The sequence below is a fragment of the Ursus americanus genome, chromosome 19 (assembly GCF_024610735.1).
Source record: "Ursus americanus isolate L20-20 chromosome 19, mUrsAme1.1.p, whole genome shotgun sequence".
NCBI lineage: Eukaryota > Metazoa > Chordata > Mammalia > Carnivora > Ursidae > Ursus > Ursus americanus.
The window spans coordinates 31,770,278-31,790,131 of NC_142145.1; the positions used below are offsets into that span (position 1 = coordinate 31,770,278).

Below are 19,854 nucleotides of genomic sequence, written 5' to 3' on the forward strand. Positions count from 1 at the left end.
AGAACATATCCAGAACATCTACTAATATATTGTTTTATTAGTCTCAGCTTACATTGGCTGCAACACTTTAACCCTGTAGACCCAAAGTGTGGGACTTAAACCAGCAGTATCAACATCATATGGAAAACAGTTAAAAATACAAATTCTTGAGCCTCACCCCACATCTACTGTATCAGAAATTTGGAATCCAATGCAGGCTAAAATTGGAGGAACAATTAGTGTATAACAAAGTCACCTGTAGGACTCATGAATTACAGACCACCAGTCCTCATGCCTGGAGTTTCAGACTCACTAGGACTATAGGGGAGCTGGATAATTTACATTTTTTGATAATTTACATTTTTAACGAGTTTCTAGGTGATGCTGAGCTGGTGGTATGAAGACCATACTTGAAGTACTGGCTTATTGGGTATCCATCCTGGATGAACATTACATGAAAATTATCTGGAATCTTCTAAAAACACCAGTATTTGGACTCTACCCCAGAACAATTAAAGCAGCATCTCTGCATGTATGCCCAGACTTTGCATTTAAAAAATGAATTCCATGTGATTCTGATGTACATCCAGGGTTAAGGAAGCGTGCTTTAAGAAAATCATTCCATCTCCCTGTGCTACCCTTTAGCACACGAGTAGAATGCTATTCTTCCTACTAAAAACCATTGGGAATTTGAAGCAGAACTCATTTTAAGCTTTTTCTACATAATGCTCCCCCCCAAAGCAATAGTAAAATGAAAAAAAAAAATCAATGAAACATATTATCTAGCATTATCTAGGTCAAAATAATATATTAAAACCCTAGGTATTCTGCAGAATTCAACTTAATAAGCAACTCTCAACTATATTGAAACTTTTTCCAACTGGGACACATGTGTAAATACAACTCTAACAGTTTTCATTTTTTAGGGAGACATGAATATGGGTTGTGGCATAAACGTTAATCACTGTCTTACATCTTGGATTGTAATGGAATAGAAATGCAAAAATATTTACTTTATGGATGTACTGAAATAAATGATAAATCCCTTACCTGGCACTGAGGCCATTACATCTACTAGTCAAAGTGAAGTTTGTAACCTGCTCTTGGAGAGAAGAGCAAATGGCAATTTGTCGGGGGAGCTAATTCTTGCTGTGTCTGGGAGACTGTGGCCTCTCTTATCAGTCTTCTGTTCAGCGGGGAACCAGTGGGCCTTGGGGGTCTCTTTGTTTACTATCTTAGTCCTTTTCCATTACAATAAGCATCAGGCCTGTAAGTTATTCTGTTCCCCAGACTAGTCTCCTGTGGCTTTAAAGCTCTCCAAATGCCACAAGTTCTCAACACCCCCACTTCCCAACTCCCTTGCAGAATTTTTAAGTGACAAGAAGCTAGAAAAATACAGATGGCATAATTATATATTTTGCAGTTGATTAATCACCACAAAACATTAATCACATTTTGTATAACAATACATAATCAAATTCTTTATAGTAGAAATTAAGTTTCTTTCTGATAGAGAATGGATTCCTTTAGGATATTGACAGGGTTTTTCAGCATCTGTTTGGCTCCCATTCCACATCTGCATTTGATTTTTATCTGCTTTAGGGCTTAGTAAAGTGTGGCTTAAAGGTTGTTTTATAACTATAAATGTACGTGCTAATAGAAGAATTTGTTGAAAGGAAAATATTAGCACAAGTTAGATACTATAAATATATTTTTTCCAGGCCATAACATGTTTCTTTAGTGAAAACCATTGGATTTTGTTTTCCTAAAGAGTAATCCCACTGAAATCAAATACAAATTATACATGTGTTTTTTCTCTTAATAGCTATTGAGATAAATTCTTAATCTTGTAATTAGCTTTATATTATTACAAGACAAAATCTATGTATAACTTTTATGGAAATAATGTTTTTATAGTGTAAGTGCCTAATTTCTTGATTATTATAAAATAATCATACAGAGTGTGTGTTATCAATTTGTGTATGCATATAGGTATTTATAATCATTTGCCAAATAACGATAAATATATACACAATACATATATTATACACAAGCATATACAAACATAAAATTGCCTCACTCCTTTACTATTTGGAACTTACAAACTAAAATTATCATACTTCTTAGTAGTTTCAGTCACTCAAAAATAGTTAGATATATCTGCCTGTATTTATACCTTTATTATGTCTCTAGGAAAAAAAAATTAGGGAACAAAGATGTACATCCTCTGTTTTCAAGTGTTTCATCAGAAGAACACTAGCATATAATACAAGGGAACTTTCCAAAGCAAATATAAACAATAATACAGTAACTTCATATATACATTATTAAGTGTGTGTGTCTGTGTGCATGTGCGATATGCTACTTTTATTCCAGCATGATTACACAGCTGGCCTGTAGAACTCAGAGAGAAATTCACATGATCATGTTATTCTGGCCTAGTATTGAAACTCATATACATTTACCGCAGCATAGGTACATGTGTAAATATTAATTTACCTCTAATGTATTACTGAAGAAATAATATAAGGGAAACATAACTTAGGTTGGATTATTTGGATTAGAGAGAGGAATCATGCCATGTAATCTGATTACTAGAAAGACAAGCAAAGTGTGCTAATAATAATTGGGAAGAATGGTCTCATGGGTAGGGTAGAAGAGGAAAGAAGATGAAATGCCTGCAGAGAGAGTAAAAAGATAAACCTGACCAGAGCAGGTTTGTTGAAGAATGTTTTAAAAAAGCATGATTATACATTTTTCTAATAAATGACATTTGTGTCTGTTTTATTTAAAATTAACTTAACCACAAACTTGGTTACCAAGTGCAGCCCCTGAAATGGTTAATACTACATGATAATTTTCATCCCCAGGATTTGGGTCTCCTGACAGTGTGTTATCCATGAAAGGTGTTGGAGAAACTAGCATGTCCTCTTCCTTGCAGGTACATATGGCCTCTTAGACCTCCAGGAGCCTGCAGCCTGCATTTCCACGAGACCACTGCAGAGATTTCCTCAGTACCTCTGCTTGTCTAATGACATGGGCTCCAGATTTCACCCTTATTTCACATTCAGCCAATACAGCTCTGCACACAGAAAGGTAAGCAGTGCAGGCTTGATAAGCTTGCCTTTTGAACAAATAATTTGTCAGTCTGTGTTGGGAACTGGGATGTTACTAGTTCTGTGAAGCACTTTTAGTGCTGTGAAAAGTAGTATACAAATAAAATGATTGATGTCCTGTCAATAGGAACTTCAGGAAGAGGATCAAACAGAGCAGTTTCTTTTGAAGTAGGGATGGATGTGGGGGGAAAGGTGTTAGATTTTACTTTTCTATCTATCATAAACCCCAAAGCATCATTCCAGCAAGAAAAGAACCCGGTATCTGAACAAGGCAGAACACAATTTCTTAGCAGTAGACACATCCCAGTGAAAAACACAAAAGCTGGATTTGTAAATCCATTCATAAGGATTTTATTGTAAATTTTTCCCATCACTGGAATGATATTGGCTGGAGCGCTTACATATCTTCAAGCTTTTTTCTTTTTGCCTCCATTTTTCATAGGCTTTTAAACTTTCCTTTAAAATGGCCAGATTACCATTTCTAAGGACATTTGGCTGTGAAAAATATCAATAAGATAATTTAGAAAATTGCTGGATATAAAATAAATATATGCAATAAATTGCATTTCTGTAAAATAGGTATATTAAAAATTTAGCACACTATACCACCAAAAATTGAAAATAATTATGATTCTTTAAAAAAAATAGACTGTGTAAGCCCCTTATGAAAAAAAATATAGATGTTTATTAGATGACATTAGAAAATATTTAAATAAATGGAGTCATACGCAATGCTTACAGATTAGAAGATGCAATGTTGAAAAAATGTATTTCCCCCAAATATATTATAACTTCAATACAATTACACTAAAAATCCCTACAGGGCTTTTTATTTTTTTTAATGATAAGTTGATTCTAAAACATGTATGCAAGAGCAAAGTACAAGAATAAGCAATAAACAGTACATTCCAGACATCAAGAATGGTTAAGACATTACCAAATATCAAGAATTATTGTAAAGTTAAAGTAATTCATCTAGGGGGGAAATGGAGGTAAAATAATGAAGAGAAGAAAACACTGACAAGTTAGAAACAGACCTAGGTCTAGGGGGAAGTTGGTTAATGACCAGGTACACTGCTGGGTAGTAGGGGGAAAAACATCTTCAATAAATTTTTCTACAATAATCACTTGTCCATAAAAAATGTATTTGAATCTCTACCTCACACTATTAACAGGAATAATTGAGCTAGGTTAAAAATTTAAACATAAATGTCTAAATTAGAAAGACAGAATTACAAAATAATATAAAAGGATGTTTTGAAGACCTTGACATAAAAAATAATTTTTTAAACAAGACTTAATAATTGCAACCCATGGAAGATAAATAAATATGAGTATATTAAAATTAACATTTCAATTTCTCCAAAAGCTTATTAAGCAAATAAAGACACACTACAAACTGGAGAAAGATATTTTATACACATACAACTAAGGAAGATTAGATCTAGAATATATAAAGAACTCCTCTTAATAAGAAGACGATTTTAGGGTTTTTTGGTTTATTTAGAGAAGAAAATTTTTGCAACACACAGACTCTGGCCAGCTAATTGGCATTTCTCAGAAGAGGAAGGAGAGATATTACATAATCCCATGAAAAGACCCTCAATTTGTCAATAATCAGTACAGTGAAATGTAAAATCTCTATGGAGGTGTGTTATAGGCCCAACACGCTGGTAGAAAATCGGAAGGCAGGCAAGTGCTGATGCTGCCTGGAGGCAACTGATTTTTACATATTGCTGATGGGAGTGAATATTGATAAAATGACTTTGGCAAATAATTTGGCATTTCCTACTAAAAAAGATGATGCTCACACTTTGAGACTTAGCCATACCATTCTTGGTTATGTGTCCTACAGAAATTCTTACACATGTGCACTTAGGGATATGCACAAAAATATACATGGCAGCACTAACAACTAAACGTGTATGGACTTTCCACAAAGAAAATGATAACTACATTGTCCTACATGCATACAATGTAATTCTCTAAAACAGTGAAAAGAAATGAGCTAAAGCTCTGGGGCTGTCTTACCATAGATACAACATCTGTAGCTATATCTACAGCTATCAAACTAGTGTGCAGATTTATCTATACATTCATTTCACATGAATATATTTGGTGCACATGTTTCTCTTTCTGTGTAGATTACCATGTTGTTAAATATGAACTTCAAATTGAGACCCTTCTTTGTCTAACTCAACAATGCTGCAAAATCAAAGCAGGACAATTCCTTGGCTATCAGCTGTTTGAATCTTAACACAGTGCATGGATCTCTTCCACAATATTCCTGGCTTCTGGTCACCTTCACTCAAGTTTGTCCTGTGCATTCAAAGACTCACAGGATATATTTTTCTAATTGTTGAGATAGCTCTGTTGCTAATGAGCATACGCTGCAGCCTTATAAATTGCATTCCTTGCATTTTTGTATGTCCAATGTGACTTCAGCTTGTCTTAAATCTACTTCTTTAAATCCTTAATGTATGTGAGATTGGCTGATTGGCCCTCCATAATCTGAATCATCTCTGGAATCTCTCTAGTTGTCCTTCTTAAAGAGGATGCCCAAATCTAGGTCCAAAATTTCAGAAGACAGCTGAGCAGCTCAGAAACCAATGGCAATATTTGGCAGGGTCCTTGATCTGGATGATACAGGTCATTCTCTCCCTTCAGTCATTATACATTCATCTACTCATTCATCTGGTCGATGATTTAGAGTACATGTGAGCTTGGCAGGACTTGGAAATGAAGGATATTTTTATTGAATTAGTCCAAAATTATAATAGCACTTTTGGCAAAGGGGACATTCTTAATTCTAATTGGGGAGTTTAAATGCTATTTGCTACAACAGCCTATACTGCAGATTATGTAAATAATCCTGTTTTATCACAGATAGTTATCAGGAAATAGACTCCAAGCCAGAAATTTGTTTATGGAAGGTTTACTGTATGGCATCTTTAGGAACAAAAATTTTAAGGGAGTGAGGGAAGCAGAGTTGAGCTGAAGAAGTCAAACTCCGATGCAGTTTCAACAGAGCCTTCAGCCAACCTCATGGAGACTTCTGGAACTGAGATGGTTCTTCAGAGTTGTCTTGACTCAAGGTGCACAGACAGGCCTTTGTACTCTGACACTGAATAGTCATTGGATATGTGCTGACCCTGCAGAGCAGTGCTAACCTTGGGGCATAGACTCCTTCATCATTGGGCAACTTCAAAGAAGAAAATGCTTCTGGAACCAGGAAAATGAGACTTGGGTCTTGGAAGAGGATCTGGCACACCACTACATTCATTCATTATACTATAATTATACATATAATAATGCCTATAAAATAAAAATAAAAATTTTTAGGAAATTACAAAGTCAAAATGCAGAATAAGGATAACTTTTCAGAAATGTATGCAAGTTATTCCATTATATATGTAATACATCCCGTCTAAGAGAATTTCCTTTGTAAACACAACTCCCAAGGTCAAATCCACTTTCTCTCTCTTTTTTTTTTTTAAGATTTTATTTCTTTGACAGAGAGAGAGATAGTGAGAGAGAGAGAGAGACCACAAACAGACAAAAAGGGGGAGTGGCAGAAGGAGAGGGAGAAGCAGGCTCCCCGCTGAGCAAGGAACCCTATTTGGAACTGGATCCCAGGTCCCTGGGATCATGACCTGAGCAGAAGGCAGAAGCATAACTGACTGAGCCACCCAGACATCCCTCTTTGTTTTGCTTTATTTCAAAAGAACACATTACCCTGGAATGAATTTATGTTGATGTATTGTGAAGATGGGAGAGACAGTGTGAAAATGATACTGGTCTCAAGGAAAAAAAAAAATTGTTTATATACTTACTGATGTAAAACTTAAAAAAATTATTGCTTAAATGGATTTGAAAATTTGTTGCCCATTTGAAAATAATAATTAGCTACCTGAATCTCAGAAATAAAATGATACAAGAACTATTGTGAAAATCAGCAAGGAACATTCTAGATCCCTCTCTTGACTTAGCTAATTCTTACACATACTTAGGGCTCTGCAATTCAACACTTCCAGGAATTATTTCTTAACCCAATACCATGTAAGACCTTTCATATCACCTCTCCTCTCACCTCTACACATTCCTGCAGCATCATGAAAACCTTTATCCCACATTATTGGAAATACCTGCTTGTGTTTCTTTTTCCCCCTTTAACTGAAAATTCCTAAAAGATAGGGAGTATGTCATTTTCAAATAAGTGATTACAGCATGTATCACAGTTTCTGACATAGCATAGGTAATCAGCAAATATTTAAGAAGGACAGATGAATTCCCTGAATTCCAAATTTCTATATCCAAATGCCTATTTATTTTTCCACTGGATGTCATACAGACATTTTAACTTAACATGCCCCAAACTTATTCCCAATTATCCTCCTTCACCCCAAACCTGTTTTTTCCATAGACTTTAATCTCTAACCTGGCAATTCCATCCGCCTAAGGGATCAGGTCAAAAATCTAAAAGTCATCCTAAGTCCTCTTCCTTTTTCCACATTGTACCTTTATGCCATCAACAAATGTCATATGCTGTAACTTCAAAATATATCTAGAATCTGACTGCCTCTCCTAATCTCTGCTGCTAATATCGTGGTCCAAAGCAGTGACACCTAGGAAGTATTACGTACCTCCTACCGTGATCTCCTTACTCCTACCAGAGCCAATCTAAAAGCCAGAATGATTTTTGAAAAGTAAGAGTCAGATTATCCCACTCCTATTTAAAACTTCCAATGTACTTCTCATTTTAATCATAGGGAATACTTCTTCACTTCCTTCAGGGTTCTGCTCAAATGCCATATTCTACTCCTGATCTTCCTTTATTAGTATATATAACATGACAACCCCCTTCAAAATGAAACCCATCCTTCTGTGCCCTATTTTTTTTCCCGCAGCCCTTATCACCATCTTAAATGTTATCTTATCATGTCTCTTGGTTTTATATTTGTCTCCATGTCTGGACTGCAGCATTAATAAGGTCAGAGATTTTTGCCTTTGTGTTTACTCCTATCCTCCATGCCTTTAAAAAAAAAAAAAAAAAGCCCGACATATAATAAGTGCTCACCAAACGTGTATTAAATGAATAAATATGTAGGTGAATAAATAGATGCTTAGAGAAATTAATAATTGAACAAATATAAAGTGCCAGTTATGGGCAAGTATCTCTGGAAACAAGAAAAAGAAGAAAGTATCACTCTCCTAATGGAGCTTAAATGCCAGCTGGGGAAGACGGATAATAAATAAGTAAACAAGCGAATCAAACAAGTTCTTATAGATAGTGGTAAGGAAGAAGCACGGTGATATAACAGAGGTTAACTAGAGTAGGATGTCGGCTAATTTAGAGGGCGTCATTAGGGAAGTCCTCTGTACAATGGTGATATTTAAGTTCAGATTGGAAAGACAGCAGGAAGAGCATCTCCAAACAAGAGAAAGGCAAAGAGAAGTACAAAGATGCCAAGGAAGGAGCAAGCTAGAGGAGCAAGATGTCCAAAATACCTGCATGTGAGAAGGGAGACGCCCTGAAAGGACTCGATGAACGTGGGGACATCGAGGGGTTTCTTGGGCAGTAGTAGTATTTGCTTCTTCTTCACTGTTCAACTGCAGTGCTTTGTAACCAACTTCAGTTAAAGAAGAAAACCCATTGTATAACAATTTTGCTCTTTGTTTATTATTTTGTTTCTGCAATTGAACACAAGCCCCTGGTAAACAGAATCCATGTCTCCAACCACCAGGAACTATAGCTGATACAGAAGGGTCTCACACAAAAATCTGTTGAATAAATGTGATGAGTAATATTTCAAAACCAGGTAAGAACAACATATACATGAGGCAAGCCACTTTAGATAGGAAAACAGTTCTGCACAATTAAATAATAGATTATCAAAATGGTCCAAAACATTTTATTTCATATTGTGTTTTATTAGGTAAGAACTAAAAACAATCCAATCCAGTTTCACTGTTGCTTTTGTTCTTTTCTATTTTGTTTAATGGTTGGTCACTTGGTGGAGTGTTTTGGTTTTAAGGGTGTTGGTGACTAGGGAAGAAACTAATGAAATAATTCAGCTAAGAATCCATTAACCCAGTGTATAATGTGCTAATGGTTTTGTTTGCTGTTCTAGAAGTTTTAATAGGAATTTCACTTTAGATTAATAATAATTAAATCCATTTTTTCTGAATACTAACTAAAGTTGATATGTTAATAAAAAATAGTGAAATAAACTTATACACAATACAAAATATAAAACAGATCAGCATTGTTAAATTGATTAAACATGGAGGCCATTAGACTGAGGTCACTCTAATGTCCTCGCAGCCTATGTAAGCAAAACAAAATCTAAGTGTGTACATGCCTTAAGGTTACAAAATCAAAACACTGAGAACAACCTATCACAAATAGCCAACAAGGCTTTAAGCTATAGCCAGTCAACAATTTTCTTACTTTCCTTCCACCTTTTCTATAAGTCTAAACGTCTTTGCCTGAGCTCCTGTCAGTGGAGCACCCCAACCACTTCCAATTTGGTGCTGCCTGGTTGATTTTTGCTCAAGTAAACTCTTAAAATTTGTAGTATGCCTCAACTTATCTTTTAATAGGTCACCTTGAAAAATACAGAAAATATTTTCTTAATTAAGATTTTCACATTTCACTTAGACTGTCTTAACTATTTCCTCTTGTTTTGAGAAGGTTTGAATAGATTTCAAAATTTTTAATAGCTACTGAAAAATTTTTAATTGTTTTTGAAATTTTTAAACACTTTTAGATTTTATTCCCTAATTCCTAAAATAGCTTATTAGCCTGGATGTTATATTTCTAATGATCAAATTAATACTAATTACATTTAAATATTGGATTAAAATAAAGTGAAATTAATGTTGCTGTACAACTAAATTAAAATTTTCCTTAAATTTAAAAGAATTGGAACAATTGAATTTTAAATTATGTGAATATAAATTTAAACTTAAAATTTTAACTGAATTTAATTATATTAAATTTAAAATTCATTTTACTTTAAATTAAATGTTAAATTTAATTACTTTTAATTTCAAAAGTATTGAAATAAATAACCAGGAAAATTCTCACACATTAGAAGTTACTAAATTTTGGATGTTAGCAAAGACAGTTGGACTAATTTTATTTGGTATTAGTTTGCACTAAACTCCAAAATAAAAGATTTCAATCATTCAAAAGAGGAAGTAGATATTTTCAGAAATAATTACTATATCCGTCTAAATGATTACGACCACAAATTTGAAGAATGTTAAATATAAACGCAATTTTTTAAAGTATTAGACTGTTTGAAAATTATAATAAATTTCATGCTAAATGGACAGATTGACAAACAGAAAGTGAATTAAAAGACTAGACAGATACTAGTGTAAGCAACATAGTGAAAGAAAAAAAAACAAAATGCCAACATTTTTGTTACTGATGATTAAAATATACTTTTATGACTGTATCTATTATTGACTGTAACTACTAAAATTCTTATGGATTCATTTTTAATCTGCTACGAATTTGGTGAAATGGTCATTTGGGAAATTGATCGTTTTTGGTGAATCAACTTTCAGCTAATTGTTTTTAGTGAATTGACTCAGAGCCAACTAATAAATGCTGAAACAAAGGTTATGAAATTGGAATCTCATGGAAAGGGACAGAATTGTGAGATAGAAATGCCAAAAAAGAAAGGGAGTTAGCACCTATTAAAAGCTTCGCCAGACTTTAACAGCTAGTTAGTGTTCAAGCCAGCACTAGAATTCAGACAGACAGTTTTCTCTTCTGCTTTTTCAGCTTTGTAGTCCTTGTTACAGGAACCAGAAAGAAGTGTAACAACAACCGCCACCGATGTTCATTTTGCTAAAAATTACTATAAAATTCCTCCAAATAATAACAGTGGTTATCTCTGGACGCAGGACACTAGATTATTTTTATTTTCCTCTTTGTGCTTTCTTGTATCCCATAATTATTTTTAATTTACATGCATTATTTTCACATTAAGAAAGATCAGTACAATTTATTACTTTTAATATAGAAAAGTACTAGGAATAATACCCTGTAGCAACATATACTTACTTCATTGATTTGTAGAAATCTACATTATAGGAATTAACTTATTTGCCTGATGGGAATGTGCATTTTTGTCCATTTTTATACACTGTGATTCCAATGAAATTTTAAGTAGCAGATTGTTATCATTTCGTTGTGTTTAAGTATTACCCAGACAAGATCTATTAGTGAGAATAGGCTAAGCTTATACTGATGCAACAAATAACCCCAAATCTTCATGACTTCATATTTCTCTTTCACCCAGATATCCCGAGCATGTGTATGTGTGTGTTTGTGTATTTGCGCACGCGTGTGTGTTTTCTCTCAGGGCAGAGATGTCTCCGCTCCCTAGGACCCACTTTTGTTCACTTTTCATAAGCCAGGACAATCCACAAGGTTGAGGTCACAGCAAGAAAAATGAGAAGTGTAGCCTTTTCAGGTTTAGGAAAGAAAGAATAGTGGGCTTCTGGGTGAACAGTAGTAATCAAAGAAGGTTTTGTTTTGTTTTGTTTCCTGTGTTATAAGGGAATTCCAAAGCTGGATGCCATCTTGGAAATTTGTTCTTCTGTACTTCCAATCTTGTAACCCTGATTTCCCCCTCAAATTAAAAAAAAAAAAAAAAAAGGACCTTCCTTTGATTCCTTTGACACCTATCAAACACTGAGGATTAGAGGAGGACGAATGAGAGATAATGTATGTAAAGCACTTTGACTAGCTCAACAGGAAGGAGCCATCTACATTCAAGGCACTTAAAAAAAATATGCTAATGAAACAAGCCCTAGAAAGTTACAGCAAAAGAGAAAAGGTACAGTTGTCACACACCCCCTGCCGAACACCATCAATTTTCCAAGGACCAAAAAGAACAAAACTTTTTACTGTTCCATGTTGCCATCTCATGGTAATCCATTTCCAGAGTTTGGAATCCAGGGCTTTGGCACTTACGGTCCATCCCACTACCAGGAGTATCACAGTGACAGAGTCTACCTCTGACATCCTTAGGACACTGACAAGGATATTGGCTGCCTTAGTAACTTTAAAAGTCCTCATGATTAGTGTCTCCTGTATCTAATCAGTGTCTACTCTGCTGTTGACTAGGTAGGTTTGCATGTGAAATGCACCATACAAATAGGTGAATTCGCTCCACGTGTTTATGGAAAATGAGCTGTTGGAGAATAAAAACTGGTCCCTAAATCTGAAGAGGTGAGACCTTGAATACAGAGTGGAGATGCAAATCTGCTAGTTTGTGGCAATGTGAATAAAACTCTTCAGGGAGAATTTCCGTAAGACTGGAGGAAAACAACAACAACCCCTTGACCAGGGAAGGGCAGCGTGTTTTACCCAAAAGTTCTTGTGACCTTAGGAGGAGCTCTTCTACTCATATTATTGTCTCTCTTGTTTTCTTAGAAGAAATGACATTTGACTTTGTTTAGGAAATTCTATAGTTTCTTGAGGACCCTTCCTTTAAATCTGTAATTGAAAGAATTTTACACTAATGTCCTTTAGTGATCTAACATCCTACATTTATATCATCACAAGAAAAAGACAACCAATATCACAGAATCAAACAAACGTTTTGGTTGGTTTTATAGTGGTCTGACAAATTTAGAGGCCAGATGTATGCTTCAGGATAGGCTTCCTATTTTGAATGTGATGACACAACCCCTTTCTAAATTATGTGGTCATGTTTAGGAATTTTATAACAGTACCAAGAAACTGTATTTCTGTCATTGTGACTCTTTGAAACAACAAAGTTTTCTCTAACAAGTAGATTCTTGAGACTAATTAAGTGCTATCTACCTGTCAGGCTGAATGTCAACGTGATTTGGGAAGGGGCACCTCCACCCATGATACAAAACACAACAAAACTTTCTGAACAAGGTTTATATAAAAATGAAAGAAAGCAAAACAAGATGGATTTCTTCTCTCTCAAAACCTCTTCCTTGGTCCTAGTCCAGGGAGTGGGCAGTGTGTTACAAAAAGAGACCAGAAAAATCAGATTGGTCATTTGATATCCTGCCATATATTCTTCTGGCTTTTGTATTACATGATAATCACTCAGTGTGAATAGTGGCATTTCTCCCACATGTCAAGATCAATCAGATGACTGTCATGATTATGTAGAGTTGGTTGCTCTGTTTAACAGAAAAACCAGTATGGCATTCATGAGAATCATGGATAATGTTATCTAGACCCCACCAACCCCTGAAGATCCCAAATTACCCCTAACTCTGATTGAAGCTGCCTTTGACAGGTTACATTGAATTCTAAGAATTAATTAGTTGATTAAGATGAAAGCATTCTCTGTCTCACTGCCTCATACACATCCCCACAGCATATATACAACAGTCCCCTGTTACCTGTGGGAGATACTTTCCAAGACCCCCAGTGGATTCCTGAAACCACAGATAGTAGTGGGCCCTAAATATACTATGTTTTTTCCTATATATAATTACCTATAGCCAAGTTTAATTTAGAAATTAGGTACAGTAAGAGATTAACAACAACAGTAATAAAATAAACCAATTATAAGATACACTTTAATAAAAGTTAAATGAGTATGGTCTCTCTCTCTCTCTCTCACTTTCTCTCTCTCAAAATATCTTATATCTTATTACTGACCCTTCTTTGCCTTGTGATGATGTGTGATGACAAAATGCCTTTGTAATGAGATAAAGTGAGGTAAATGACTCAGGCATTGTGATATGGTGTTAAGAGGCTAATATTGACCTTCTGCTATTAAATCAGGAGGATCATCTGCTTCTGGAACACAGCGGAACTCGGGTAACTGCAACCGTGGAAAGAGTAATACAGATAAGGTAGGATTCTTGTAGCTCTTTTTACTCATCCCAGTGATTGTTTTTCTTTTACTCAGTCATAATTAACTTATCTTTTTCACTTACTCTTTAAAGAGTGAGGGGCAAGACATTACACCATCACTAGTTAACTTTTTAGCAGTTAGCTAATTATTTGCTTGTTAGCTAAAAATAAAGCTTCTAGTCTTTTCCAAGGCCTCAGATCTGTGGAAAAGTAGAGCCCAGGGCATCAGAGAGGTGGCACTGGCTTATGACAGAATAGTTCTGCTCATCTTCTCTTTCTTTCTTTTTTTCCCCAGAAGGGAAGGGTTGCACTATTGATTGCAGAAAAGGGATGATGTGATGATAAAAAACAGAAATATTGAAAGTTAAACCCCAAACTCCAAACTGGAGAAAGCTAAACTTCAAACCTTGAAATCAGCAGATCTCCATCTTTCTTGAAGATAAAATACTCAGTTTTGCTTTCAGCCCCATTTTTTTTCTAACACTGTTTTTCTAAAATAGAATATTCTTTTCTCATTCTCTCTTAATCTCACCTGTTTTAGGGTTTTTTTTTTTCCTTTTCAAATTTTTATTTCAATTCGAGTTAGTTAACATCTAGTGTAATGTTGGTTTCAGGAGTAGAATTCGGTGATTTGTCACTTACATATAATGCCCAGTGCTCATCACAAGTGCCCTCTTGTTTTTTTTTTTTTTTTTTTTTAAGATTTTAATTATTTATTTGAAAGAGAGGAAGGGACAGAGAGCACGAGTGGTGGGGAGCGGTAGAGGGAGAGGGAGAAGCTGACTCCCCACTGAGCAGGCAGCCCAACACGGGGCTCAATCCCAGGACCCCAGGATCATGACCTGAGCCGAAGGCAGACACTTAACCAGCTGAGCCACCCAGGCGCCCTGCACAAGTGCGCTCTTAATACCCGTCACCCATCTAGCCCATCCCCCACCCACTTCCCTCCATCAAACCTGTTTGCTGTCTATTTTTAAGAGTCTCTATTTTAAAGTTCTTTTTTAATTGGATAGCTTAAATGTAATTTTGCTTTAAAAATTCTGTTTTCCCATTTGAAAAATATTAACGACCTCCCTAGAACGTAGCTAATCAAAGGCCGGGGCCTGCTCTTGTAGAGCGGCTAACCATTTTATCAGAAAAATACTTGGTTTTTCTGTAGGCATCAGGCAAGAATTATCTCCATCCAAGTTTTCTTTTACTTATTTTTACTTACTTTGTTTTTATAATTTTCAAAATCACATGCAGCTTAGGCTCTAGGAAGCCCTGGCTCCCTCACTCAACACACTGTTCCATTGGCAGCTTGCTGTTACGTATTTTCATATTTAAGCAGCGATGTTTTCTCAGAACCACATGCCCTGCAATCTTCACCGTAGGACAGAAATGCACAGACTGTATAGTCATGAAAGCGCTGCCTTTGCACAAGTGTGCAAAATGAGACTGAGCAAAAACTACCAGTGACCTGGTACTTGTCTCTGCCTGTGCAACACATCCTTCCCCCTTGATCTGTCAGTGAAATGGTAAACGGACACATCCTTCTGCTTGAAGTTTCTGTAGAGCTGCTAACTGATACAGGCTAGGCAATGACTTAGACCACTTTGATGTGCAATTGGGAACAATTAACTTCCCTTTCTCAGAAATTGTATCCTTAAGTATTTCCTTAGTTTTAGCTTTTTTCTCTCCATGTTTTGTTTTTTAAAAAAGGCACAGATGGTAGTAGAATGAGTTTTAAGATAGTAACACTTTAGAACAAAATGTTTTAGAGAATGACAGGAAATCCAAGAAATTCAGAACTTGAAAGAACTTCAGAAATTGCGCTATCGTGTCAATTTTAAGACTGGACACTGCAGAGCTCAGCGAGCTCATCCTGGAGAGGGAAGGGCGCTGGGTGCCGTGGGCCAACTAGCATGCCTTGTTCCTGTCTGCTCAACACCTGGGGGGTCTGTGAAAGAAAATTATTTTGAAAAGAAAAATACTCTACTACTAAAGGTTTAAGCTGTATGTGTGTGTACATGTATATATGCTCTTAAACCAGTTATTTAACCAATCTGTTCACTTAAAAGTTGAAGAAACAAAGTCCCGACATTGTCTAAATAAGCACGTAAAAGCCAAGACTGGAAATCTGCCCTCCTGATTCCTAATTTATGTTTCGTTTTGTTTTTTCTCCACATGACACTGCTTTTGTCACTTGGCACTAAGCCAAGAAAGATTGGCCTGGTGGGGCAAGTGGTTCTGAGACAGGGGAGGAGGGATAAAAATGGTATGGTAATGGGAGGGGATGAGAATCCTAATCCTTCTAGTATCCAAAAGACTGTTCAGTGTGGCAAAATGACCGTTTGACCGAGAGATATTTACATCACCCAAGTAAGCAGTGGCCATAGAAGAAATGAACTACTTGTCCCATGGGTGGGAAACACGGCACATGGGTAGGGTTTCTTCTTGGTCAGTGTTGTTTGTTACAAGAGAGCAGTGGGCAGAGGGGAGTGGGACACGAGGTGAGTTGATGGATAAACATGGGGATTCCTAATCTTTGTCCAGATTCTACTTCACCGTGATACCTTCCTCCTCTGTATTAATAAACACTTCCCATTTATATTAGATTCTTTAACACATGTATATCCTTTATTTTGGTACCTACATTTCCCTATTCAAATTTATCCACTTGATGACTGATTTTCTGAGGGAGGGGCAGATTGTGGCCTCCTGTCTTCTGGGGCACTTTTCCCAGTTCTTGTCACTGCATGGTTGCTCAAAGAATGTGTGAGGCTATTTTACTGAGTCAGTTTTACTGTCAATAAAATTAAAGGTGGACAATTTAAACAAGCAATTATATGTTTCCGTGCGAAAAGAGAAGTGCAGAATTCTTGTGGACCTATCAACTTAGTGGCCTTTTTGACAAAGCCAGTTAGATGGGAAGTGGAGTTCAGCTGTCTTCCCTGCTCGGGGAAGGAGCCATGTCCCTCGCTTTCATAGCAGGCTGCTCCTTGTTTGCTCTCCCTGCTCTGGTGAATGCTTCGGTTTGCAGCAGGCCCTATAACATTACCATGCATAACAATCTGTCACTATTATTCATGGCTTTTCTCCAGTCTCCATACTTTTGACATTGCCATTAAAGAGATTCAGTGTGCTTAGTAGCTCTTTAAAAAATAAATAATTGAAAGCTAAATTATATTAAACCGGGCCAATGCTGACCCCTTCACCTCAGTCCATTGCTATCTCCTTAAATGTATTCCTTCTTAAATCATATTGTAATTTGAAGATGCTGAAGTCTAAGTTTTTTGACTCAAATGCAGTTCCTTCTGATGCATAATTCATTTTCACTTTGTTACTGGTGCTGCACACGCAATCGCTTTTTTGGCAGCTAAATGCAGAATGAAATCAACAACTCTGTAAAGGGTGAGGAATCGGAGTGGACATCTTGGCGGAAGAAATATTAAGCATGTCACAATGTTTTGTACTCTGTCTGGTGAAATGGAGACAAAAACCTCCAACAACCCACAAGTTAATGCGAGACAATGGCATTTTACGGCTGGAAATTATCTACCACTGATGTCATGCTGATGTTGCATTTAATTATTCTACACATCACAGGAGACGATGACTTTTGAATGTTTTCAAGCCTCACAATTATTTGATGAGCATCTTCTTGGAGTTTGACTGTTGTTAAGAAAGAAAATGCTCCCTGGTTTGCCTGTCACTCCTATATTCCCTAAGGGTTTAGGATTCCCAAGAAAACATATGACCTTAAAACAAAGAAAAACTAGCCTGGGATGTCTTGGAGTGATGAGGTTGTCAACATAGACAGGAATTTGAATGTCTGGAAAATTAGGTAAATTTAGACCTGCAGCAAAGACAACTAAAATTGTTAGCTTTAAATGATGGAGTAAAGTGATCATACAAACTCAGAGAAATGCCATTTTATTGGGCCTTTAAAAAAAACATATTGTACTGTTTCCTCAAAATAGTTGTGGAATCAGAAAGTTTGCTTTTAGGGCCTTTGCGCTGTTTTTTTGTTTGTTTGCTTGTTTTTGTCTTGTTTTTTTTTTTTTTTTATTTAAAAAACTTAAACATATTAGCATGTAAAATTCAATGTCATTTGTGGTAAACAAATACCAGAACACATTTTAAGTGATTAATATTTAAAAATACATTGTCATAAGACATTTAACCAGGGATCACCAGCAAAAGGAATGCTTTGTGTTATTCCATATCCTTGCTCCCTGTCCATTTTCCTATCCCCTATGAAATTCCTCCAGCAGCTCTGCCCTCCACATCCACCTGTTTGGCAAGACATTTTTAAGGTACTAATCATCTGATCAGAGCCTGGGATGTGAGCACTCCAAATGCATGAATATCTATCTATTGGTCAGAATTTCATAATGGATGACCATAAAGAAGACTGTGTGTGTGTGTGTGTGTGTGTGTGTGTGTGTGTGTGTGTGTGTACGCGCGTACGTGTGTGTATGTGTGTGTACAGAGTGTGGGAGGGGAAGGATAGATAGTATTCCTCATATTCGTACTAATGAAGTTACCACTTCTTTGGTCTACTTACTAGCTGTCCTACTGTATTGCTTTGGCTCTTTCTGAACACCTTGAGAGAAGACAGCTAAAGACAAATATTCAGAAATAAGGGGAAAACAACCTGAAAGGTTAACTGGTTAGAGGGAGTGTTTGATCAAGGCTGATTAAAAGAAATAAATCTTTGTAACTTGATGCAAGGACAATGAGTGACTAAGGCAGGGCACAGAGGGGTGCATTGTCCTTTCCTTTTTTCATGTATTCAGAGTGACAAATTTGAGATGGAAGAGATTTATGAGGCTCAAGAGTAGCTTGGGGATAAAATTTAATCACTTGGTCAACATATCTCCATCGAATCCCTAAAGTGGACAAGCCCTGTGCTAGGCACCAAAAGAATATCAGAAAACTGAGAGACTCCATAAAGCACTAGTTGAAGTTTTTAAAGATAACGAATAACTTAAAAGTCCTTAAAGAGACACTGAATGTACAGTATCAGAAATCTCAAATGAACTTTTTTCAAGTTGCCTACCCCATATTGTAAGAATCAGTATCCCTTGAGTCACAGATGGCCACCATTACTTTATCATGCAATCATGTGCCACCCAGGCACCCCTACATGGCCTTTTTTAGAAAAAGTTTGTCAGCCCTTGCTCTAGTAGGTAGCAGACTAGTAAGACTAGTAATTAGTGGTAGAACTAATAGTAGTGGCCAATCTACTAGGACTGATTGTGTAAGTATGGATAAGATTTCTGAAAAACAAAGCAATGGCCATAGTTAGGGAGGCTGGCAAATTGGGCTTTAAAGAACACAGACACTTAATCAAACAATTAATTTAGAAAAGACAATAGAGATGAACCCAGGAGGACTCTGATTTCTCAGAGTCATGGAACATGCAGACCCTGCAAAACAAAGATTTCAGATGTGTCATTAGTAGACTGTGTTTCTGGTACCAAAACCAATGGGAAAATACCAGAAGTTGTGAGATGATAGTGTTCAAGGGACATATTAACCCAAACCTCTACTCCAAGCACAAGATGCTAGGCTGAGAATATGAGCCACGTTTCCTGCCAAAATGGGTCAAGGACCAGGGAAACTCGTGAGCAGAGGCTATGAAACCAGGTGAGCAAAAGAATTGGTGACTTTGACTATAAGCCCAAAAGTTAAACATGGGTCCATTGATTGCATTTCAAAGGAACTCAAAAGAAAGGATGCGTCTCCTAATACCATCTTTCTTCTTACCTTAAATAGCATCATTCCCCATTGAGTATGCTCATTTGGAATATTTCCATTTATGTCCTGCCAACATCTAAAATGCGGCACTTCTAAAATTTAAATTATCACCTTCTTCCAAAAATTTGCTCCCCTTTTAGACCT

General features: G+C 36.2%; 1 protein-coding gene and 1 long non-coding RNA gene across 2 annotated transcripts in view; both read left to right on the plus strand.

Annotated features, from left to right (window-relative positions):
* The window catches only part of LOC148108484 (uncharacterized), an 895,742-nt gene extending 892,673 nt beyond the window's left edge, over positions 1-3,069 (plus strand). Inside the window, exon 6 of the mRNA XM_087869856.1 lies at positions 2,921-3,069. Within this exon, the coding sequence (XP_087725982.1) occupies positions 2,921-2,938 (18 nt within the window). The 3' untranslated portion in view covers positions 2,939-3,069. The remainder of the gene's footprint in view (positions 1-2,920) is intronic.
* A 10,828-nt stretch (positions 3,070-13,897) lies between these two features.
* LOC148108486 (uncharacterized) overlaps positions 13,898-19,854 on the plus strand; it is a 181,878-nt gene continuing 175,921 nt past the window's right edge. The window contains exon 1 of the long non-coding RNA XR_015727808.1: positions 13,898-13,964. This is a non-coding gene — a long non-coding RNA (uncharacterized LOC148108486). The remainder of the gene's footprint in view (positions 13,965-19,854) is intronic.